Consider the following 26,672-nt stretch of genomic DNA (forward strand, 5'->3'; position numbering starts at 1 on the left):
GGAAGCACTCTTTTATCACAATTATCTGGAATCTGACTAACTCCAATAATTAACTGGATCGCGCAACTCTTTTGAGTGTACACTGTATTAATAGGGAATTTAACATGACATAGTCTCCAACTGGGTGTTACTACTTTACATTGATTTACCTGATCTTTGTCTAATTGAACATAAGTTTGTTTCTCCCTGTCCATAAGGATATAATCCTTGGTCTCTTGAATATAAACAAAATGGTGTGGATTACTCTTCATATACGTGGGGAATGGAATCATGTGAAACATTGTATAAGTTACCCTATCTGTAAGGGGTGTCTTGATGACGTACACTAGATAATTTTTGTTGGCGAACACTTCCACTGTGGCTACCTTGTAAATCAAGTAGCCGTAAGCTGATTTTAAATCAAATGGCAAGGACAATCCTTTAGGGAAATCTCCCTGAGCTTTCTTATAACCTTTAATAATATCATCTGGTGAAATTATTTGCACCTGAATGACTCCTACGTGAGCATTCATTATACCTGATAATACAACACTGTAATGCTCATACAGTTGTATGAGAAGGCCTTCAATCTCAATTAAATGCCTATTCACTGAGTTTTCTAGTTCTACTTGCTTAAGTGCTTCTGTAATCTGAAGCGTGCTATTGGCAAGATAAGATCTAATTTCTGCAATGTTTTGAGTTAATCTCTGCTCATTGGCTGTGACATCGTAAATGGTGCTGTTCATAGATTGCAATGTTGATTTTACTACTATCATCTGGTCTTTTGCAATTTTCATAATTGAAAGCTGTTCCTGCTCTAACTCACTAATTTTTGACTCATATTTATCGGCATCCTCTTGACTTAATGTTCCAAATAATGCCTTTGCGATGGAACCTACTGCGTTAATTAGGCCTCGTTTTCGCCTAGTGTTATCCGTTTCCCCTATTGGTTTAGTAATCCTCGTAATTAATTCCTTCGATTCCCTAATTCTATCTAATTGTGCACTTAGCATTTTAACATCCTGTTGACATGTTAGGTTAGTACTTCTTTCTAACTGTGTACATATTAATTTTGAGTCCAGTGTATGTGTCTCTTGACATTTGAAAATACATCACTTAATTTATTCAGGTTTACATAGGTAACTAATGTCCATTCCGTATGGTATAACTGTATCTCACCCTGATTGTCGAAGTATGCCCCTGGAGTACTCTCATATGGTGTCACCTTGACATCCAGTATTTCTCCGGCTATTCTGTAGCGATGTGACGTCACGACTATCACTGCTACTACGATGGACAACAATCCTAGCATTCGCGCCATATCTGCTGTCTACCTGCAAGGTAAAGACAGGATGTGTGTTACCTTTCTATCGGTGAATACATTCGCTTCCCAGTTCTCATTTCTAAAAGTACAATTTCAAACGATTCTTATGTACCTTAACCCTTTTTCCCTTCTTGTTCATCTGTAGGGTGCAATTCACCCCTGAAACATCTACTATCTCGTACGGACCTTCGAATGGTGGGCTTAGCTTTCTGGATTTTCCTCTTCGCAATGCGTCATTGCATAAGAGAACCTTATCACCTACCTGAAAGGTGACCTCATTCTGCTTTTTGTCGTAGTGTTCTTTCTCTAATTCCTTTCGCTCTATTAAGGTCTTTCTGGCGGCCTCGTGATTTCGCCTAAGCTGTGCCGTCAGTTCCTCCACCACGTTGTGGTGTTCGTTGTAACTCATTTCAGGTGGCTTTTGCAGCACACCTGGGATATTTGCCTTCCTTCCAAAAATTAATTCGTAGGGTTTGAACCCTGTACTTGTGCTCTTTGTGGTATTATACACAAAGCTAGCTGTAGGCAAATATTTGTCCCAGTCATTCTGCTCCCCTGAGCAGACATAATGCCTTAGGTACTCCGTGAGCACCTTATGGGATCTTTCTATGCTACCGTTCGATTGTGGCCTGAAAGCCGTAGTGTGTGTTTTACGAATGCGCAGCGTTTTACACCGCGTCTTAAACACATCACTCATGAAATTACTACCCTGGTCAGTGAGAATCTGCTCTGGTATCCCGTAGATACTTATTACGTTATTGATTAGCGTCCGTGCCACGGTTTCTGCCTCCTGATTAGGCATGGCACTCGCTACTAGGTACTTAGACAGCTGATCTTGGCATGTCAGTATGTACCTGTTTCCTGCCTCTGTCAACGGAAGAGGTCCAACTACGTCTAGGGATATTTTCTCAAAGACTGTGTTCGGGGTATCCGTAATTCTCATGGGAGCCCTGACGTCTGGTCTGGTCCCTTTATTCTTTTGGCAGGAGGGACATGTGCGTACATAGCGCTCAATGTCCCCTTTCATGCCCTTCCACTGAATTCGTTCACGTACCCTGGCGTACGTGCGCGCTATTCCTTGGTGGCCTCCCACCAAAGAATCATGACATTCTTTCAAAATGGCTAGCTTTTCAGCTTCGCCTAATTCGTTCTCTTCCTCAGATAAGCTACCTTCGTGCGAAATCTCCTCTGCATTAGCGTCCTCGGAAACCTCGCTACCGTCCGCTTCAATTCCCTCTGCCGTAGCGTCCTCGGGTTTTGAGGACAGTACCTCCTCCCTATTCTCGTCTGAGGCCTGAGTTTCTACCGTTGTTTCTGAGTGAGACCTGTGCTGAGCCGAGTTAACTACTCGCGCTTGGCACTTGGGTTCAGTGGGATTCCTACTCAGGGCATCTGCATTGCAGTTCTGTTTGCCCTGCTTATATACGACGTCGAAGTCGTATTCCGCCAGCTTCAGCCTGAACTTTAGCAGGCGTGAAGACGGATCTTGCACGTTGAAGACCCACTTCAACGGCTTATGGTCTGTCACAACAGTGAATTTTCTACCAAACAAATATGGTCTGAAATACTTTACTGCCCACACTATTGCCAACAATTCTTTCTCAGTTACGCTGTAATTCATTTCTGCTTTGTTAAGCGTTCTACTTGCATAGGCTATTGGAAGGTCTTTCCCGATAGGTCCTTGTGACAATACTGCCCCAACCGCTTCGTTGCTCGCATCAGTGGTAACAACGAATGGTTTTTCAAAATCCGGGTACTGCAATATAGGTTCCTCAATTAGCTTTTGCTTTAGTATCTGGAACGCTTGTTCCTGATCGTCTCCCCATACAAAGGGAACGTCCTTCTTCACTAACTGATACAGCGGTTTCGCGATTTTGCTGTAGTTAGGTATGAACTTCCTATAGTACCCACTCAGTCCGCAGAACTGCTTGATCTGGCGGCTAGTGGTAGGCCTCGGAAAGTCCTTAACGGCCTGTACTTTACGTGGGTCTGGTAAGACACCTTCGTCAGTAATTACATGTCCTAGGAATGCTACTTCAGTTCTTAGGAATTCACACTTATCTGGCTGGAGTTTCAGCATGTTCTCTCTCAGCCTTTGAAATACGTCTCTTAGCTTCGCATTGTGCTCCTGGATTGAACTCCCGTACACAATGACGTCAACCAGGTAACACAGACATTTTATACCCGTTAACCCTGTGAGCATGTTGTTCATCAGCCTCGTAAACGTGGCTGGCGCGTCTTTCAAACCCATGGGCATTTTCCTGAATTCGTACTTGCGTCCTAGCGCAGAGAATGCTGTCTTTGGCCTGTCTTCAGGCTTCAACAACACCTGGTGATAGCCACTCGCGAGAACTAAAGTTGAAAAATATCTCGCCTTGCCAAGGGCGTCTAACAGTTCTGAAATTAATGGCAGGGGATAACTGGTTCCTATCGTTATCTCGTTCAATTTTCGAAAGTCGATACGACCCTCCATTTTTGTTTCCCTGAGGCGTCTAATTTCTTCGGAATTAAAAGTAATGGCGCATTCCAGGCTGATGTGCTAGGTGTGATAATTTCATCATTCAGCATCTTATCTATCTGAGCTTGTATCTCCCCTTTCTGTGCTTCGGGAAGTCTATATGGTCGTACATTAATTGGAGGTTGATCTTGGGGTGTAGGGATCTCATGCTGTAGTACATCAGTGTGAGTTAGTTTGTCTCCCTCAAGATGGAAGATATCATTGTACTCAGCACAGATGGCGTATATCCCTTCCTTATCTACCTGCGTGAGGTGATCAACTCGCAAACAGTCTATCACCCGCTGTGATCGGGGCTTCTGGATGGCCGGTTCCCCGTTTGCCACTCTACTGTTCTGCTCTACCTTTCGCACTTGTGCTAGGCAGGTCTTATCTACCTCCTGTATGTGCACTCGTGGACTGTGTAAAGTCACTACCTTTTCAGTGGTATTCATCATGCTAACCACTGCTTCGTGGCGCTCTGATTTGGTTAGGCACCCTGCGAGGTACACCCCTGGTATCACCTCTTCCTTCTCAATAATTCCTAAAGGTAGTTTTCGATCTACTTCTATAACAACGACCTTCTGGGTCCTTGGTTCGAGACGGATCACCTTCGTCTCTCGTGCCCCCATAGGGTATTGTCGCCCTCTTATGGTGACATGACCTTCTTTATAGTCAATCACACTATCTGTCAGGATGTCTCGTCCAATTATACCATCCTGTGTTAATTGGAAATCACTCCCTACCACGTGAAATGTGTGACTTGTGTTTCCAATAGCAAAACGTACAGTACCTTGAGTGTAAATTATTCCTTTACTTACACATGCTAATTCAATTGATTTGCTCCCGTCAATCAGGCATTCCTTGGGTACCGATTGCCTCTTAACTAGGCTGACATCGGACAGTATCTATCAAAAATCTCAACGGTCTTCCTTGGTTTGCGACCTGGATCAGCACCGTGCCTTCTACGTCAGAATTCTTGGGACCTTCTGGTGTGCGGGCCTCCGTAACTGTCCCCTTGCTACGGGCCCGTTCTAGTTTGCCGCCTGAGCCACGGAGGTTTTCGTGGCGTGCGTACTGCCACCCTTCTTTTTGAACCAACAGTCTTGGGTTCGATGTGACCACCTATTACAATGTTCGCATTGGGCTCGGTATCTTACAGCCTTGCCCCCTATGCGACCACCCTGAGCTTGGCCTTTCATGGCCCTACTGCCTGTGGACTCGCCTTGGGTTTTTCGACAGTTTCTCTGAATGTGGCCCTGTTGGCCACACGAATAGCACCTACGGCTATCCATTCGCATCACCGGAGTTTGTGCACCTTGAGTGCGTGCACCTTGAGTGTGTGCACCTTGTGTGCGTGCACCTCGAGTGTGTGCACCTTGTGTGCGTGCACCTTGTCGACAATTCACCTGTATGTGACCTTTTCGGCCGCAACGATAACAAGTTCTGTTTTCACCTGTCACTGTGTTTGGTTGTGTGCGTACTATGCGCACCGTGTCTCGTACCTCTGTTTCCTTATCCCTTTGTTTCTTTCTACATTCACGTTCAATGTGCCCTGTCTTCCCACAATAGCGGCATTTTAATTTACTGAAGGTGCCCCCTGTAGCTGTATTGGAACTAGCGGTCTGTGTGGTGTGAGCCCCCTGCGTTCCTGTGTTCTTACAGTTCCTTGCTATGTGGCCTTCCTTGTTACAATTGTAACAGACCACCCTAACACTAGCATGTGTTGGCTTAGTATGCCACTGTGGTGCTGCACTGTGCTCCCTAGCATGTGTTGGCTTAGTATGCCACTTTGGTGCTGCACTGCGCTCCTGTTCTGGTTTGCGCTTGCTAAACCCTGAACTATGTTTGTGTTGTAGGCCCTCTCGTGCCTTCTTTGACATTATTACGGTTTCTTCCTGCTGTGCAAGTGCAACGGCCCTCTCAAAAGTGATGCCCTTTTCTGACTGTACTCTAGCTTGTATTCTAGGGTTGGCTAATCCTTGTATGAAACTAGCAACACATATTTTTCTCGTTATTTTCAACTGCGCGTCACGATCCTCCTCTAATTCATCCTCAAGTATTGCCTCTCTAAAAGAAGCTGACAATGTTTCTATTTTGTGTGCCCAAAGTGCGACTGATTCTCGCGGGTCCTGCGCTGTTTGGAACATTTGACAAATGTACAAATCTAATGTGCCTTGCTGGCCATAGTATTCTATCAATGCCCGCTTGGCTTTCTCCCAATTATGTATATCACGTCTATACAACAACTTATCTCGGGCTCTGCCCGTAACCTTAGTTAAAATATACTTGAAAAATAACTCTTGATCCTCATCCTTAATCATACGAACAGCAGCATCTACGTTAGCTATGAACTCATACAGTCTATCTGGTTGACTGCCATCAAACTCTCGTCCAATGAGGCGATGTCCTTCTACTACTGTAACAAAAGGCCCACTCATACTTACTGATTCCACCTCGTCCTCGAGCATCTCAGTGCCTCGGTCTGCTGGTACTGAACTATTCTGTCGTGCCATTTGAAATAAGTATTCAGCTTACCTTAATCTGCAATGCTGCCTCACTGCTGGGCTGGATGAGTAGTCGGCTGTAGTGCTGCGTCTCCACCGGATGGCGTTGTCTGCTACTGGACTGCTACCCCTCTGCTGGGCTGGCTTAGTAGGCTGCGGTAGTGATGCTCCTCTTCTGCGATGCGCGGCACACGAACGAAATTACGCGGTAGCGCGGTTCGGACAATCTTCTGCGAAGTCGCGATTTTCTCACACGGAAATCTTCTGCGAAGTCGCGGTTCTTTTACGAACAATCTTCTACGAAGTTGCGATTCTCTCACGTTATTTTGGTGAGTTGACACTGTTCGAGGATCGAACTCGGGACCCCACATCTGACACCAAATTTTTATACGTGCCTGTCGTGACCTACCTGTCCTGTGAGACGATCTCGTAGGTTGGTCACCAGGCCGTTGGATGTTGAAGTATTACCTGACCTGCCGAGCGGAATGTAGGGAGGTAATTTGTAGGTATGACTCGTCCCGCAACTCCCGAAATAAAAGATGAAATTATTTACCTGTCCTTTATTACTGAGGACTACTACAACTACTATGTACAGTATACTTACAAGTCTGAATGTAATGATCTAAAGAGAGAGCGAGCTTGTTCCACGCGTCTACTGTTCTACTACGCGTCTATCTGAATCTTGCCCTGCGGCACTTGGGCTATGCCCGAACAGAATATCGTTCTGACAAGTACGAACTACTAGCTGGAAGAAGGCCCCGCGCCATCTTGGCCAGGGGTTATATCTCCGCTCCTGAACTCAAAGTTCTATCCCTACCTCCTATCAAGGGGTTGGGTCCTACAGGCATTGCTAAACTGATCATCCAGTCACTAGCGCCCTCAAGTGGCTATTCTCAATAGTTGTCACAGTAAGTGCTGCTACCTAGGCACTACTGTCTTCTGTCTTACTTTATCGTCATCTTTCCTTGTTTCCCTAGTGCATCTGTACTGACCCTGAATGGCCTTGCACTGGGCTTTGTTTCTTTGTCGGCTTCGGCGGCCCGCTGCCATACTAGCTCTGTTTGTCGATACACAGTAAATACCTTGTTGTGATCAACAAGTCTCCGCTCTTAGTCAACAACTTTTGTAAGCGAGCGCGTTTCACAAACCGCTCTCCAATACTTAACTGAAAGCTTCCTTCTGCTTTCCAATTATTAAATCTAACTATAATTATTATACTTATTATACAGTTACTCAAGTACTACAAGGTGTCTCATGTCGATGACTATCATTATTCTAACACTAATTAATCTCCTCTGACACCTTGAGCTCTAGACTCGGCTGCGAATCCCGGCTGCCTTCCACCTGGCAGTCCGCCGGTTCGAGTCCGTGGGAGGTCGGTACACGACATGCGTGCCTTTTCTCTTCCCTTTAAGGATGAACCATCCGTATCTATACATTCTATAACACATACAGTGTTTCCGATTTTCATTTTTTTTTGCTAGTTGCTTTACGTCGCACAGACACAGATAGGTCTTATGGCGACGATGGGACAGGAAAGGGCTAGGAATGGGAAGGAAGCGGCCGTGGCCTTAATTAAGGTACAGCCCCAGCATTTGCCTGGTGTGAAAATGGGAAACCACGGAAAACCATCTTCAGGGCTGCCGACAGTGGGGTTCGAACCTACTATCTCCCGAATACCGGATACTGGCCGCACTTAAGCGACTGCAGCTATCGAGCTCGGTAATAGCCGGTCTGAATCTCAGCTGTGAATGGTGAGACAGTTAATACAGAAACACCGTATTTTCGTATGTAAAAGTTCTGGTTTCATCTTAATGGTCGTGTGATCAGACATAACTCTCGCTATTGGTGTGCAGAAAAACCTTATGATGTTTATGAAGTCCCTCATTATGATAGGAAGATTGGTGCTTGGTGCGCTGTTAGTGCAAGACGAATAATAGGGCCTATTCTTTTCGAGACGACAGTAAATGCAGAGAGGTACCAAGATGATATTTTGAGGTCGTTTCTTCATCAGTTAAAGGAAGAAGATAAGTCGTGGGTGGTTTCAACAAGATTCAGCCCCTGCTCATACAACGGAAGATTCCATTCTCACAATCTTGGAAGTGTTTCCAGACAAATTGATCGGTGCTGGTCTATTTCCCCCTCGCTAACAGTGCGTGATTTTGATTTGGGGGGTAAACTGAAAGAAAAAGTGTAGTGAACAAATCCTTACACATTGGAGGAACAGAAAGAAGACAATACGAATTAAATCAGAAACATTTACAGTGGCCGAACTCACTCGCGTGAGCCAGAAAGTGGTTACCAGATACAGTGCCTGTATAACTCAAGAAGGACGACACTTCCAGCATCTCTTATAAAGAAAGATTTCACGTAAGATTGTATACACGCTTAAAGCAGGGCGACCGCGTGCGTCATAAGTTCGGCTGAAGCAGCTGCCGTAGCGCAGAGTACAAACCCCGTGCGTTCGGTCTGGGTTTTATATCAGAGACCCTGTATTTACTGAGGAAGCGATTGACACCCTGAGAGCAGATGTACGGGATAAATATGAGAAACCAGGCCACTGTCGATGACATTGCGCTTTTATCTGAGAAAAGGATATGAGTAACTTTCTGGGATTACTGACAGCTGCACTCATTTAAGGACGCAGTAATGTTTCTATATTTGGGAGGTGACCTTTATAGAGAGAAAGGGAGGTTACCCTATCTAACTGTAAACTTGTAAGAAGCATTATGTGTACCTTCACTCCTTATATGAAGTTGATTACTTTAATTCTAGATGCCCCAAAAATGCTTTAAAACTTTGAAATAGAAATGGTTAATAGAAGGGAAAATATATTACAGTATAATGCAATTTTATACAAAGCCAAAATTATCATCATCATCATCATCATCATCTGTTTACCATCCAGGTTCGGTTTTTCCCTCGGACTTAGCGAGGGATCCCACCTCTACCGCCTCCAAGGCAGTGTCCTGGAGCTTCAGACTCTTGGTCGGGGGATACAACTGGGGAGTATGACCAGTACCTCGCCCAGGCGGCCTCACCTGCTATGCTGAACAGCGGCCTTGTGGAGGGATGGGAAGATTGGAAGGGATAGGCAAGGAAGAGGGAAGGAAGCGGCCGTGGCCTTAAGTTAGGTACCATCCCGGCATTCGCCTGGAGGAGAAGTGGGAAACCACGGAAAAACACTTCCAGGATGGCTGAGGTGGGAATCGAACCCACCTCTACTCAGTTGACCTCCCGAGGCTGAGTGGACCCCGTTCCAGCCCTCGTACCACTTTTCAAATTTCGTGGCAGAGCCGGGAATCGAACCCGGGCCTCCGGGGGTGGCAGCTAATCACGCTAACCACTACACCACAGAGGCGGACAGCCAAAATTATTTTGGTTTAAAATATGAACTCACTAATAATGTACAGTACAGCATTACAAAGTTCCTTTAATCAAATAGGTCAGGCTTGTTTGTAGACTACACTTCATCCTATTATTCTTTTAAAGTAGCCTGAAAACGTTCTATCAAGTGAAGAGATTCAGCATCACTATGGCTAATCGCAAATTTCCTTAGTTTCTCCACAGCTTGGTGAGCTGATTTTTAGCCTTTAATGGAACTTTCATAGTATAAATACTTTTGATCTTCCCCTCACTCTCACTATCTGCAGGCATTCATGCTGATGAAAATACTGGGCTAGTCAGTAGTGAGATACGGATCGTTTAGCTCTAAGCCTACATAGTAAGTTCGGGTACCACTTTTGGTAGCCCTGAGACTGGTGACCCCATCTTTAGCAGCCATTTATCAAGACTGTACTTGCGAAAAACGAGGAGTCATTAACCACATCTGTTCGTATGACTGACCAATTGTCCGGCTCAATGGCTAGATGGTTACCGTGCTGGCCTTCGGTCACAGGGGTCCCGGGTTCAATTCCCGGCAGGATACGGAATTTTGACCATAACTGGTTAATTTCGCTTGCACGGGGGCTGGGAGTATGTGCCGTCTTACATCATAATTTCATCCTCATCACGACGCGCAGATCACCTACGGGAGTCAAATCAAAAACCTGCATCTGGAGAGCCGAACTTGTCCTCGGACAATCTCGGCATTGAAAGCCATACGCCATTTCATTTTTACTGATGGATTAATATATATATATTTATTGATATAAAAACTCAATGTACTTAAAACACCAATATAATATCTGCTGTTGTTGTTATTGTTATAATAAACCTGAAATAACTCAAAACATAACTAAACTACGCACAGGATATCGAACGTAGGCCGTGATATATACTTCTATTACACTGATGAGAGTGTGAAAGCAGTAGACACAAGAGAATCGAATGCACAAAAAATTCGGCAGTGGATCATGAACCGTGAAAATACCACGGGATGACAGACATTCCATGTGAATGGCAGTGTTGGATCTTGTAGTTTCACACAAGTATTAGCATAACGGTGAAACGGAGCAGGTGTGACGCTGTCTGCTTCCGCAATTTGACGAGGTCTGTTTCGGAGAAGACTAGTAGCACGCACTCCTTTGCAGAAGAATCTCTCGACCCTGGACTGTCGACATCTCAAGCTGCAACTGGTTCGTGCAGATTGGTGACACATCCCGACTTGGGAAGTGTTCTGGTTTAACTTGGACTTGAGTGATGGCTATATACACTGACTGACAGAGCAAATGCAACACCAAGAAGGAGTGGTCAGAACTTTATGCCAATTGCAGGGTAGACTGACGTCACTGAGGTATGCTCATGATGTGAAATGCGCCGCTGTGCTGCGCACGTAGCGAACGATAAATGGGACACGGCGTTGGCGAATGGCCCACTTCGTACCGTGATTTCTCAGCCGACAGTCATTGTAGAACGTGTTGTCGTGTGCCACAGGACACGTGTATAGCTAAGAATGCCAGGCCGCCGTCAACGGAGGCATTTCCAGCAGACAGACGACTTTACGAGGGGTATGGTGATCGGGCTGAGAAGGGCAGGTTGGTCGCTTCGTCAAATCGCAGCCGATACCCATAGGGATGTGTCCACGGTGCAGCGCCTGTGGCGAAGATGGTTGGCGCAGGGACATGTGGCACGTGCGAGGGGTCCAGGCGCAGCCCGAGTGACGTCAGCACGCGAGGATCCGCGCATCCGCCGCCAAGCGGTGGCAGCCCCGCACGCCACGTCAACCGCCATTCTCCAGCATGTGCAAGACACCCTGGCTGTTCCAATATCGACCAGAACAATTTCCCGTCGATTGGTTGAAGAAGGCCTGCACTCCCGGCGTCCGCTCAGAAGACTACCATTGACTCCACAGCATAGACGTGCACGCCTGGCATGGTGCCGGGCTAGAGCGACTTGGATGAGGGAATGGCGGAACGTCGTGTTCTCCGATGAGTCACGTTTCTGTTCTGTCAGTGATAGTCACCGCAGACTAGTGTGGCGTCGGCGTGGAGAAAGGTCAAATCCGGCAGTAACTGTGGAGCGCCCTACCGCTATACAACGCGGCATCATGGTTTGGGGCGCTATTGCGTATGATTCCACGTCACCTCTAGTGCGTATTCAAGGCACGTTAAATGCCCACCGCTACGTGTAGCATGTGCTGCGGCCGGTGGCACTTCCGTACCTTCAGGGGCTGCCCAATGCTCTGTTTCAGCAGGATAATGCCCACCCACACACTGCTCGCATCTCCCAACAGGCTCTACGAGGTGTACAGATGCTTCCGTGGCCAGCGTACTCTCCGGATCTCTCACCAATCGAACACGTGTGGGATCTCATTGGACGCCGTTTGCAAACTCTGCCCTAGCCTCGTACGGACGACCAACTGTGGCAAATGGTTGACAGAGAATGGAGAACCATCCCTCAGGACACCATCCGCACTCTTATTGACTCTGTACCTCGACGTGTTTCTGCGTGCATCGCCGCTCGCGGTGGTCCTACATCCTACTGAGTCGATGCCGTGCGCATTGTGTAACCTGCATATCGGTTTGAAATAAACATCAATTATTCTTCCGTGCCGACTCTGTTTTTTCCCCAACTTTCATCCCTTTCGAACCACTCCTCCTTGGTGTTGCATTTGCTCTGTCAGTCAGTGTATGTTTCATACTACATCGTGGTGAGCGGCATCATCCATCCTACATTCCAGAGGGTCATACCGGTTCATCAGGCATCGGAGAAGTTGTAGAGGCTGATGTCATACCATTCCCTCAGCGCACTCCTGGCTTGGCGCTACATGTCGGTAAAATAACGCCCGAACACATGTTGTCACGAACCTTCAAGCTTTCTTTGAAGCTGAGCAGGTACTTTTTTTTCGTCACGCTCTCGTTGGTCAGACATGTCACATATTGTACATGTACGCTGTCTGGTCTTTGGACTATTAGCCCATCAAAGTCCTTCACCAACAGCATCAGTTAACTGGGGACTCGCGTATAAGCAGCCTGGCAATCAATTGCTCAGGAAGATATCCAAGGCCTCTTTGATCCAATTCTAAGGCGTATAATAGCTGCCGCCGATTTTCTGTCCGCGCAGTAGGGCGCTCCGTCGCTGTCATCAACAAAAAATGCCTTGCTCCAACGGCTTCCCGAAATGTGGCGGAAGGGTGACAACATTGAAGTAACGTAATGCAATTATACTTGTTAGTTCATTAAATAGTGTGGTGTAGTGGTTAGTGTGATTAGCTGCCACCCGCGGAGGCCCGGGTTCGATTCCCGGCTCTGCCACGAAATTTGAAAAGTGGTACGAGGGCTGGAACGGGGTACACTCAGCCTCGGGAGGTCAAATGAGTAGAGGTGGGTTCAATTCCCACCTCAGCCATCCTCGAAGTGGTTTTCCGTGGTTTCCCACTTCTCCTCCAGGCAAATGCCGAGATGGTACCTAACTTAAGGCCACGGCCGCTTCTTTTCCTCTTGTCTATCCCTTCCAAACTTCCCATCCCCCTACAAGGCCCCTGTTCAGCATAGCATGTGAGGCCGCCTGGGCGAGGTACTGGTCATTCTCCCCAGTTGTATCCCCCGACCCAGAGTCTGAAGTTCCAGGACACTGCCCTTTAGGCGGTAGAGGTGGGATCCCTCGCTGAGTGCGAGGGAAAAGCCAACCCTGGAGGGTAAACAGATTAAGATAGATAGATAGGTAGTTCATTAAATATTGCTTTATATCAATACTGCCACTAATTTATTTACAACCCTCGTATATCACTATTTAGTAATATGTAGACTAAATTTGACTGTTTTCTTTTGACTCCTTCATGGTATTACAATTTTCAAGCAAGGAATTTTGCACTCTTACGTCAATGTTGATAATGTGATCATAGTCAGGGGACATCCCGTTTTATATCCATCCGAACCACTGGAAGGAGAAATTCATTTCAAAAATTCCAAATGCATAAGAAAAGATTCGAACAAATGCTACCTTGGTGAGAAGCCAGTGACTTTGCCACTCGGCTGTCATACCCATTCGAAGTTCACAGCCCCTGGGGACTAACACATTTAGTCGCCTCTTAGGCTGGCAGGAGATTTATTATACCGCTCCTACTTGTAAGGGGAAGTTCTACATTGTCCACTGGGAAACCTGACAATAAGTCATGACTGCTCCCAAGCAACCTCTTTAACTTGTCTTGTGTACTAACGAAGGGTAATTACTACTAAGCACCCGGTTCAAATGCTATTAGAGCTATTTCCCATAGCATGTAGCCCACAGACTGAAAAGGCTGCTGTATATTACCGGAGACCTGGTAAAGCAAGAAAATAATTGTGACTGTTGACTGTTTTTGCAAGTTCCATACGACATAGGCCGACCCACTTGTGTTAACTTGAGCTTCCTCCCCTAATATTCCTGGCTAAATGAGACAAACAAGTACAGTACTTGTTGGTTGCACAGACGATGCCGACCAGCCGTGCAGTGCAGAGAACCTGGAGAATGCTTCCCCTCGCCAGCGGCAGATCTGCGCCGACCTCATCGCACTGGCCTTCTCCGAGCGAGGTATGCTGTGATCTTATGTATTCTCAGTGTAGAGCGAAAAGAGATTAACACTAAATTACCTTAATTATCATTTCTATCGTAGGCTACATTCGGTCACACAATCTATATTTATTAAATTGTCTTTGTGTTTCTTAAACTTGGAGTTATCTGGGATGAGGTACATTAAGATCATTTTCACATTCGCTTTGTCTGTTTGTATGTTTGTTTGTGGAAATAACTCACTGTTCTTTTTTTTTGCTAGTTGTTTTACGTCGCACCGACACAGATAGGTCTTACGGAGACGATCGGACAGGAAAGGGCTAGGAGTGGGAAGGAAGCGGCCGTGGCATTAATTAAGGTACAGCCCCAGCATTTTCCTGGTGTGAAAATGGGAAACCACGGAAAACCATTTTCAGGGCTGCCGACAGTAGGGTTCGAACCTACTATCTCCCGAATACTGGATACTGGCCGCACTTAAGCGACTGCAGCTATCGAGCTCGGTCACTGTTCTTTATCCCAGAGAGACTGAGACATAGTGCAGTGAGAAATGGAGGCTGAGGAAGAGGGATTGGTTGCCACTGAAATACATATCCCTTAATGTCAGAAAAAGTACGAATTTTTTCCCTTCAATGTAGTTCGTACTCACTGCAAATAATGTGCATGAAGAATTTTTTTTCTTTTATCAATAATGATCAAGTTATATTTGTTTAAAGAACTTTCCCATGAATAAAAACTACAGCAAGCAGGGGACGCTATTAACGAGCTAGAACAGCCTCCGAGCAGCTACCGTCCTAGCTGCACATTTCCTCGTGAATGACTCAGTCGTAACCGATCAAGTGATCAACTTGCGTGCATGTAAGTTAGCGGAGTCTCTGTGAAGCTAATAGAAACTAGTGTTGAGTATTATTATTAATGAAAGTCTTTCTTCAAAGTAATCTTGCAACGTTTAGTTTAATATTGTGTAGTGCAGGGTGAGGTATGAATGAATGTTTTCACAAAAGTCTGTCGCATTATAGCCCGTGTATTTGTTCATTCTCCAGCCGTCTGATGCAGTAATGGAGTGACTGGCATAGGAGGTGGTATTGAGTAGAAGGCATTCTGGAAAGAAAGCTAGGCCGCAAATTACACTGATCAACAAAAATGACTTTCTGCTGATATCTTGATATTCAAAACACACACAAAAAAACTGAAACATGTTGATTCAAAATATGCAAACTATTTGTTTGTATCACTCACCGTTGCTGAAATATACAACATCAACCATTTGCATATTTTTAACATTGTAGCAAGGAAAACACTCACGGACAGAAGTTTCACTAGAGCTGTGATCGTTATATGGAGTACTAATGAACATGGCTTTAGCAAATTCACCTCATGGCACATATTGGATTTGTTTGTTACGTAGCCCCACACATAGCTGAACAGATTTGTTGAATTTATGCAACCTTTGGACGCCATGCTTTCACTTTCATCGACAGCAAAACAAGAAGCTAATAAGATTGTTCACCTCTGTATGAAAAATAACGAAAACAATGAAAAAAAAAGATCTCGATGGACGGTGTTCATGAAAAATAAAACTTTGTCAACATCTTCAAAACTTGTCATTATAGAGGAAATCGGTTCTTGGATTTGATATCAGCATGAAATCTGCACTAGAAGCACTAAACATTATGTCCGATATCAACCCCTTGTAAATCAATGTTATTACAGAAACCAGAGAGGGAACTGGACGTTACTCTCTGCACACTTTTCCACAGCGGTCAGGTTTTCGGAAAACGCGTGGTAGATATGGTGGTGGTTATTGTTTCCACAGAAAATAAGGCTAGTCAGCCATCATCCTCTCTTAATACTAATCAGAATAGAAAAAAGGTAGAGGATTGTTTCGACAAAAGATAGAAATAAAAGGGCCAGGAATGGTGTGAAAACCAAGACTATTGTGGCCTCGCAAGTCGAATACCTTCGCGATAAAAAAATAATAAAAGTTGATCACGGAAGGTTGGATAAGAAAGTTTAAAGTGAGGATCCTGGCACAAGTAAGTGGAAGCAATGCTGGACATAATAAATAAATACATTTAAAAATCTACATTCAGTAGGGATTAGTTTCTTGTTAAAACGAGAAAAGTATTGAAGATGGGTTAGCGAGATATCTAACAAAAACAAAAGTGAGCACGGACGTATTCCACGAAGAAGTATCGTGAAATCAATTCAGAGTGACGTAGAAACGTGGCCAGAGCCGCTGAGTAAAGACAGTTTATTTAAATTTTGTATAAAATATGCATCTACCTTCAGAGGTCTCGAAAATCAACCTGTACACCGATGTGTCTTGTGTGATGAAGCTAAACAACGAATGTATGGACTCTGGTAAATTTAAGACATTGGAATACCAAGCATATTCACTTATCTGGAAAAGATAAGTGTTTTCATAGAAAGAAAAACAAGCAACGGTTATCTTACGGTGAGCAACTCTATTTCCGAAGAAACACAAAAACACAAGAGGTCAGTTATAGTTACCAAAAGAGTGGCGATAAAATTACAGCCCTTGTGCCGGTACCGGGTTTCATCATCTCCCCTCCAACTATCATATATCACTTCATTTCATCTCGTTAACTCCTCTGATAACGTTGACCTCATGAGGGGCAACTGGTTCGAAAAGCCCGCTACGAAGATTCATCTAACTTGATACCCGACTCCGCAGAGAAAGGGGACAAGTGTTAAACTCGCACACTAAAGGTGGGGTTGTAACTTAGCCTGCTTGAAATAGTGAAATCGAGGTTGGGTGACGGCGGATAAGGGAAAATATCTTTTGTTCCACTGTCAAATAATTGTATTTACCGGAGGATTAATGACATGTCTTCATATATCGACTGATATTTACATATAAAGCTAAGTGACGGTCTCATACTTTTACCGCAACTGAAATGCCAGAAATATTAATTACCGTCTATATAAGAATTGTTTTGGTCAGGATTCGATTACTCAGCAATTTCCTTCATATACTGAACTGATTTCAGCGTCGAATCGATAAGATGCAGACCATTTCATCTGTAGCACCTTGAAACAATATGAGCGGTCTTGAAAGAATGATCTTTCTGCTTGCAGTATGACTAGAAGATTCAAAGGAGTTTTTGTAAGACTGAAATCATATTTCTCGACTGTAGATTCACCACACTAGTTCGCACACCGTGATGTTGTAATGTTGAGGACTACTACCTAGTCGTTCACTTGTTACATTTCGTTACATTAACGATTCTTAAAGATAAACTCCCCAAATAAATCATTAGGTAGGAATCGACATTGTAATAGACTACCCTCTGTTCGTTTTCAGCAACAAATGTAAAATTTTGAAATTCCTATGTCCATGACAACCCACTGTATGTAAGGCAGAGCTTCCCGACTCCCTAGAAGGGGGTAGTTCACCCTTCGCTACCATTAATTTACTAAATTTAACTTTTATAGCGCTTCTTCGAAGGGCACGTAGTGAAAACATTTGCAAGCTTAACATATATTCATTGCAATTTGGGAAATAATGTTAGGAATTTAAATATCTTGCAATTACCTATTAAAATGTTATAAACTAAATGTATAAAGCATCAAAATGAGGCTTGCGCTATAAATACTATTTTTCATTGTATATTATTTACAGATTATTTTTCTAAAATGTTTTAAATATGCATATCAACTACATATTTTAGGATCACTGAGATATTTCTTCATTAAATATAATTCCTCATTAACTTTCATATGTTTTCCTATCTAATTCTTGCTCTACAAATACTGTTTTATAAGTTAAATTATTTTTGTCAAAGAAGAGCCTTTAGATGTTTACACCATACTTTACACCACCACCACCACACAAAAATGGCATGCAAACTTATTCATTTGTTTTTGAATTATGAAAAAAAAACATGAATGTAAATGAAAGTTACAGACAAAGATTAACAAATAAATGGCAATGTGGGACGCAGCTAGTGACACACTTGGACACTTACAAGCATGTTATATTTTGCATTAGTGGAGAGAATTTTGAAAAATCACCAAATTTAAGATAAGAAAGTATTTTATATTAAAAGATAGGATAAATATAAGGGTCGATCAAAATGTTTCCGTTCGACGGGCATACAGTCCTGAATCTGGATGCCAATCAGGCAAAATCACCGGGAGCAATGAGGCACTCATCCCACCAACGCACCAGGTTGAAGATCTCCTTGTGGTAAAACAGCGTGTCCTGCTGCGTGAAGAAGTCCGTAACCGCCTGTTGCACCCCCTGATCCGACAGGAAGCGTTAACCATCTGTCTGTCTGTTAGGTCATCAGCCCAGAGGCTGGTTGGATCCTCAAATAGCACCACCAAAAGTTATGCGGTTATAAGGAAACCGCAAAAACCAATGGCAGCACCAAAATGAGGCGTACCGAGCTCGATAGCTGCAGTCGCTTAAGTGCGGCCAGTGTCCAGTATTCGGGAGATAGTAGGTTCGAACCCCACTGTCGGCAGCGCTGAAAATGGTTTTCCGTGGTTTCCCATTTTCACACCAGGCAAATGCTGGGGCTGTACCTTAATTAAGGCCACGGCTGCTTCCTTCCCACTCCTAGCCCTTCCCTGTCCCATCGTCGCCATAAGACCTATCTGTGTCGGTGCGACGTAAAGGAACTAGCAAAAAAAAATGAAGCGTACTAGGCAAGACGAGGAGTGAGGTAGTTTGCCATTGCTTTCCTCACTGGGTCAGAAAGTGCTATTGCAGCACGACTGACCCTATGAGCAACACCTTTCATAACACTCAGATGCACTAGACGTGCTCTGAATGTCATTACTCAACCCCACCCATACCCCAGCAGCTTCCATATTGTCACAGCCATGGATGAGACTGGGACTTCGGTGGAAGCTACACTTTACTCTGGCCTGTGCTAAGAGATGGATACAAAAGTACTGTATCCATCAAGAAATGGCAGCAGGCAACGTTAACCATTCAAGGCCTTTTTTGGTGGGACTGAAAGCGTGATAATCCCATGGGGAGAGATCAGGACTATAGGGCGAGTGCTGGAGTGTTTCCCACTTCAGTTGGCGTAATGGATCAGTCTGGCCTCCCAGATCGACCGGCGTCTGGTGTCGAAACGCGATCCGTACGGAAGTTGGTGCACCATTCCACAACGGTGGTTTTCGACAGCCATGCTACCCATACACAGTCTTCATTCTCCGGTGGATGTCCACCAGTGTTTCTCCTTCGGCAGCCAAAAGCAGAATAAGAGCACTTTGGTCCTTTATCGACGCATTTGGTAATAACGTCGCCCTAGTTCACGCGGCCGCATTTAACGCACGACATGACCGCCACACTGATCACTTTGCCTACATATCCGTGCTCATACAGTATAGCCGCATTGGAGTCATGCTGTTACATATCCGCTGCAGCAACGCTCTCGGAAACTTTTTGATCACGCCTTATACAATTGTTTGACTTGTATAATTGTACCTTTCTTGTAAATATTTTAACTACTAAATGTTGTGTACGCTTCGTTGACGGGTTACTATTGTAATCGCAGTAGTATTGCCATCTATCAGGTATGAGTGGCAGCAGAAGAGACATAGTACGCCTCAACTATTGTAGATCTGTTTTAGGGACTTCGGACATTGTAAGCAATCATATCTTGTTTTCTTCCGGCTCGGGGATATCAGGGCATTAGAGGCCTAGGCTTTCTAACTCCGCCCCAACTTGTGTGACTCATTTCCCCGCTCATTTTTAGAGTAATAATTCATCAAGTATTTTCTTCTCATTTCTCCAGTCACCTAGGAGCTAATGACCATTCAGTTTTGTAGCTTTGACTTTACAACCACCAGCGCCAGTTAGTTTGTTACCATGGTATTACCACGTCCACGATCCTCGCCACTGATCAACTTCACTCGGGCACTATGGGACGTGTGATTCAACACGTGAAAGTATAATTTCCTGCAGAGCCATTAGAGTTCCAAATGAAATGCATATTACTTTTCTTGTAGAAAAGTGAATTTTAATTCCACTTTTTGAGCCCTTTCTTGTGATAGGACAAACCGTTTGCCTATTACTTTGATTTTTAGGAATTAAAACATACTCAAGTTTAGTAAATACCTACATATTAATGACCGCCATTTTCAATTGTTTAATTCTTTAAAAGAATCTTTTTAGCTGCAGTCGCTTAAGTGCGGCCAGTATGCAGTAATCGGGAGAGAGTGGGTTCGAGCCCCACTGTCGGCAGCCCTGAAGATGGTTTTCGTAGTTTCCCATTTTCACACCAGGCAAATGTCGGCGGGGCTGTACCTTAATTAAGGCCACGGCCGCTTCCTTCCCACTCCTAGCTCTTTTCTATCCCATCGTCGCCATAAGACGTATCTGTGTCGGTGCGACGTAAAGCAAATAGAAAAAAAAGATTTTTTTCTTCACAAGTGGTGCCTAACTTAAGGCCATGGCCACTTCCTTCCCTCTTCCTTGTCTATCCCTACTAATCTAGCCCCCACACAAGGCCACCTGAGTGACGTACTGGTTCTCCCACCCAGTTTCATCCCCCAGTACAAAGTCTCACGCTCCTGAACACTGCTCTTGAGGCGTTAGAGGTGGGATCCATCGCAGAGTCCGAGGGAAAACCAACTCTGGACCGTAAACAGATTAAGAAAGGAAGAAATACATATTTGTGATCATTTGATTTTCCACAAAGGGAAATTTAACACCATTTTCTTTGCAAGTAATTTCACAAATAATACATGTCAGGTGATTATTTTTAAATATAACAGTTATATCACAATTTCCTATGAGGATGTTTGTGAAATTCTGCCCAGAGGTTTAGACGTATCGGCAAATTCGTTTCAGAAAGAAGACAGATACCATATCGTTTTTATGTACAGACATGAAGTTTTTCACTGTCAAAAATCAGTCAATATTGAAAGGCTTAAAATCTTAGCAGTTTACTATGACAACATCCCAGCCTTCATGTGTGGATGATAAGAATGAATTTGCTTTGTCTTAGAACATAAATGTAAAACTCTTCGCGACAACGAGGTAGGAGGGGTAGAGATCGTGACCACGCGACTGGAGTTGACAGCCTGTTAGGACCAGGGCTGACTAATTAACGTGCTGTTACGAGCAGAGGCTTAAGAAACTGAGCCAACAACCTAAGTGCTGTAATTAATTGATGATAACACGTGAGTCGTGAACTTGCATTTACTAAGTCACCTTCCTTCCGACGAGCTCAAAAATGTTCTTCGCTTTCGTAAACATCATATCTAAAGTGTCGTATTTAATAGCTCAATTTTAATATGACCTGTTTGACTTTCTTCATATAGGATAAGTGAGATGTCTAGATCATCCATCCTTCGTATATTTACAGTAGTCTGTGTCAAATGCGAGGTACTTTGCTTTGACTTCGAGAGGATGTTCAGAATTGTAACTCTAATTCACCACTGCTCTGCTGTCGTGTCATCTCACCCATTCAATGTCCGACTCGTTGACTGAATGGTCAGCGTACTGGCCTTCGTTTCAGAGGGTCCCGGGTTCGATTCCCGGCCGGGTCGGGGATTTTAACCTTCATTGGTTAATTCCAATGGCCCGGGGGCTGGGTGTTTGTGCTGTCCTCAACATCCCTGCAACTCACACACCACACATAACACTATCCTCCACGGCAATAACACGCAGTTACCTCCACATGGCAGATGCCACCCACCCTCATCGGAGGGTCTGCCTTACAAGGGCTGCACTCGGCTAGAAATAGCCACACGAAATTAAAACCCATTCAATGCCTTACACTCCGCGGAAAATTTCTGTGCGTTAAATATCACTTCGACGAGCCCAAAATAATTTTATTTCACCAAAATGACTGCCACACAAACAGCTTCCCACGTCGTAGTGCATATGAAATTTATCTGATAACCTGTTACAAAGTGCTGTAAGCACTGATGATAGCGGTGGTGGTTATAGCAATTAATTACACTGATTTACAACGGGTAGATATCTGAAATGATGTTTACTGTTTCTGGTGCAGTTTTCCATGCTGATTTCAAATCTGAAAACCGTTTTGTTCTATCACGTGAGATTTTGAAGATGCTGAAAAAGTTTTATTTTTCATGGAACAACGTTCATTGAGAATTATTTTCATACTTTTTCATTATTTTTCATGCAAAAGCCGAATATTTCCATTTCCTTCTTTCTTGTCACTGAAAGTGGACATTATGGGGTCCAGAGGTTACATAAATTCATCAGATCTGTTTTGCTACGTGTACGGCTGTGTAACAAACAAATTCAATATGTGCCATGTGGTGCATTTGTACTAATCTTTACTAAAGTCGTGTTCGTTAGTACTTCATGTAACAATCAATGCTCTAGAGAAAATTCTATCTGCGAGTTGTTTTCTTTGACACTATGTTAAGCGTATGTAAATAGTTGATGTCGTATATCTCATGAACGGTGGGTCATAAGAGACAAATGGTTTGCATATTTTGAATCAACATGTTTCAGTTGTCTTAGAACGCGTGCTGGATACCAAGATATTGGCCGTAGGTCATTTTTGTTGATCATTGTTATCAACGTTATAGTAGAACTTCGTTAGTTCGAAACAGAAGGGCCCAGAAAGAATTGGAATCAATCATGAATTCACATTAAATAATATTACATTTTGTACTTACCCGATCTAAACGATTCCTACTTTTCATTGATTCCTCGATGTCAATGACCGTGGGTTAAACGGAAGTAGTATTCATTCCCTGATTAGTTTTGGGTTAGTAGCGAATCCTTACCGATATCTCTTAAATCACCTGCAATTAGTGACGATTATTCTAGCAGGTGTCCCCATGTTTCACCTTCCACGATTTCAGTAGCCAGTGGGATATCTCATGTTAACTGCTGACAGCTGTCAATAAACACCATGCTAAGTAATGGCTTTAGCCCTAATGAGCGGATTATTTCCTCAGACGGTCAACAGCTTAACACTTTTCTTAGCTTATATTTCCAGCACCAGCATAATTCTACGATATTCTCCCTTTCACCCAGGCAGAGATAACCGTCATCATTAAGTATCATGTTTTCAAAAAATCGGAGTTATAATACGATTTTTTACTTCGAATTAAACAATATAATATTCAAGTTAAATACAAGTTGTTTAAATTCATTTGTGTAGAATTTGTCAATGGACGGCGAGAAAAATTGAAATTATTCATGAATTCTAATTAAAGTTTGAACTAACCAAATTCTACTGTATTGTTTATCTTCCCACTAGCTTATTTACGTTTTTTTGGGAGATTTCGGTCGAGTTGAATTGCCAAGACAGTAAAGCGCTGGCTTCCTGAACCCATGTTAACGGGTTTGAAATCAGCTCAGTCCTATAGTATTTAAATACGACAGCTTCGTACCGGTAGAGTTAATGGGACGTAAAGGAAATCCTGCGGGACGAAGCACCCTGACATATACGAAAACCGTAAAATCAGTAGTTAGAGGGACGTATTCAGTATAAATATTATCATTTTTCAGACGCCGAGGTGTCCAAATTTTGTCGATGTATGTTGATGTAAATAAGTGCGATTATTAAAGCTCCATTTTGACATAACTTATAACAACAACGATTTCAGATTTCATCCCTGCAGAGCAAAGCAAATGTTCTCAGTAAATATATTTTCGAAGTGAACTGAATTACCCTGCAGGGAAGGGTCACGGCAGTTGTTTCTGAGAATAGAACAATACTATTTTCGTTTATTTTATGCTCGGAATCTTTGGATGAAAATTTAACTGCTATGGTGCAATGATGTGGACAGGAGAAGGAGGTGGGGTGATTTAGCTTTCCCCTGTATACATCGAATCAGCTTAGTGATCACAACTCACAACTGTTTGTGGATTATTTTGATACTTCAGAAGATGCACCTACAGGTGAGGAGTGTGTTATCAGTGAAGAAATAAATAGTTGTCAAAAGAACAACAGAGGCCAGCACACTTGTAATCAATGAGGAGATATCAGATGAAGAATGTGCCGTGACGGTGAGTGATGAAGCAGGAAGCTGCAGTTCATCCTATAAGCTATCACCTTCAAGAAATACAAATACGAAGTTTCCAGAAGGATATCTGGTTGATGCATACAAAGTATGCAAAAACAACCAACGGAAGAAGGATGGGAATTTTGATCCTCCCCATCTGTGTCGTCTTGGATTAGCAATTGACATGATACCTCACCTGAATCCTACAACAGTCTTGTCACAGAAAGAAAAATAAAGAACTTGACTGTTACAAAACTTCAAAAACACGCTCATAGAAAGGCGCTCGTCAGACCCAAATAGCCAGAAGGATATGGTAAACCGTGAAGTGTGTGAACATTTCATGGCAAAGAGACAGGTAAACGCCATAATCTATAACAGTTCATTGACCCTGGGCAATGAAATTTAAGAAGAGAATTGAGCCCACAGTTCAGTGCTTGTATCGTGGGTAAGAACGAAATAATAAGATCGTCCGTCGGAAAATTGCCCACAAAATTAGCAAGCGATACTGAGCAAAAATCTCATGAACTCGTGAGAAATATCAGGTCTCTCATTCAAGAAAAATGTCTGTCACCAGATCAAGTAATTATTGCCGACCAATCAAGATTTGATAAAAAGTCGCGATCGTATTGAATGGGTGCAAGTGCATTTCTCGTACAGTTGGATCCATGGTGGTGACCACTCACTTTTATGATTATGTCATGGATTGTGGTGGATAGTACGCTGCTATCCCATTTGTATGTTCATTTACCGGAGCCCATTGGTCATCTTCCCGCAAACATGACCATAAATTTACCGAACATCGGGCGTTTGAAAGAAAATCTCCTAATGTGACCAAGAAGGATTTAAATGTCTTCCTACAACTAGCAAGGTGACCAGATTCACAGGCACGTACTTAAGTTATTGTTTTGGTTGACTCTTAGACAGGAAACAGAGATGACGAACTATACATCTCTACAGTTCCTGAAGGCATTGAATTATTCAAAAATCTACTTCCGGCAAAGTGTACACGCATTCTACTCCCTGCCGATGTTTCCTTCTTCCGTGCATAGAGATATATTGTCACAGATACAATTATGGTAGCTTCGGACAATGATATTAACATATGGTACAGATACGACTTCTTACGCCTTCATTGGTTGGTGTATTTCCTATTCTTGCCAACAAGATTCTTTAACAATGAAATGTACTTTTTTTTCAATGCGGCTACACAAAACAGTTTACTGGTGTATTTGAAACACTCTTGGAGAACTGCATTGAATGAGGATTAAGATGATGCTTGTTTAAAGTGGCCTAACATCTAGGTCATCGTTCTAAGGAGGCGGATTAACGGAAGAGTATTTCCGTGAGGAGTGTAACCAAACTGCTTTCATCAAATGTGCACACACGAGAAATGTGTATGCATCGACCACGCTGTTATTATTAATTTGCACACTTTTTGCTCTTGTCGTCTAGACAGGTCAAAAATCTCTGCTGTCGAGTATTAGATGTCATTTTTTTGACTATTCGTCCCAAGTAATTAATTTGTTTCAAAATAATCCATATGGTCCATCTCTGTGGTGTAGTGGTTAGCGTGATTATATATATATATATATATATATATTGGGTGTGCCTATGATGGCTATTTAATACTTTTACACAGGGATTTCCAAAAGTATCAATTCGTTTGCCAGAAAATTGTTTTTAGTAATACTTCAGTTTTGAAGTTTATAAAGTACTCTCCAGTCCATAATTCACTAAGTATGATTAATAAAATATTCCTGTGTTAAATTACTCACAGACATATACTTCTTAAGCTGTAAATGTTTGAGTAAATCCATGTTAGTTTTCAAGAAAAGGTACAAAAGTTCTCCAAAAATGATCTTATAGGAAACAGCTGTCAAAGTTTCAGTGCATTTCAGCACCATAACTGGGATCATATGGATCCTAGTAGTAGGTTGCTTCCATCATTTTCTTTACTTTTCTTCTCTCTACACTAGCCTTTCATTCCACTTCCCATACTGCTTTCTCTGAAGCCCTAATTCTTTATTTGTGAAGCTTGTACATGGCTTTTACGGTGTGATAGATCAGAAATAATCCGCATTGTCTGACGGAGTTGAATATCAACCAGTATGTATTGAACCCTTGGTGGAAATGTCATGGGTTCAGTATGTACGGTATATGAGGAGGTGTTTATTACGACGAACACAAAGTAACAATCTCCGAGTCAAAGGAATTAACCAGGCGAGGCCAAAATTCCCGACCAGTCTGGGAATAGAACGCAGTATCCTCTGAACCGAAGGCCGCAACTCTGACCATTCAACTAATAAGTCGACAATTGCAGCCTATATGTTGGGAAATACCCCAGCATTTACTTGAAACAGCTACTCTTAGGACAGCTGAGGCAAATCTTAAACCACTTCCCTTCAGCATTACTTCCCATTTCGTTATACCAGTCTTCATTACTTGGTAGAACAGGAAA

The 26,672-nt window shown here is 43.3% G+C and overlaps 1 protein-coding gene across 2 annotated transcripts in view; it reads left to right on the forward strand.

Moving 5' to 3' along the window:
• Positions 1–26,672, forward strand: part of Ms (Myosuppressin) — a 330,651-nt gene that overhangs the window by 284,935 nt on the left and 19,044 nt on the right. For both annotated transcript variants that reach the window (XM_067144182.2, XM_067144183.2), the window contains exon 3: positions 14,156–14,257. In XM_067144182.2, coding sequence (XP_067000283.1) covers positions 14,156–14,257 — 102 coding nt within the window. The remainder of the gene's footprint in view (positions 1–14,155; positions 14,258–26,672) is intronic.

This window comes from Anabrus simplex, chromosome 3, assembly GCF_040414725.1.
Source record: "Anabrus simplex isolate iqAnaSimp1 chromosome 3, ASM4041472v1, whole genome shotgun sequence".
NCBI classification, from domain to species: Eukaryota; Metazoa; Arthropoda; class Insecta; order Orthoptera; family Tettigoniidae; genus Anabrus; species Anabrus simplex.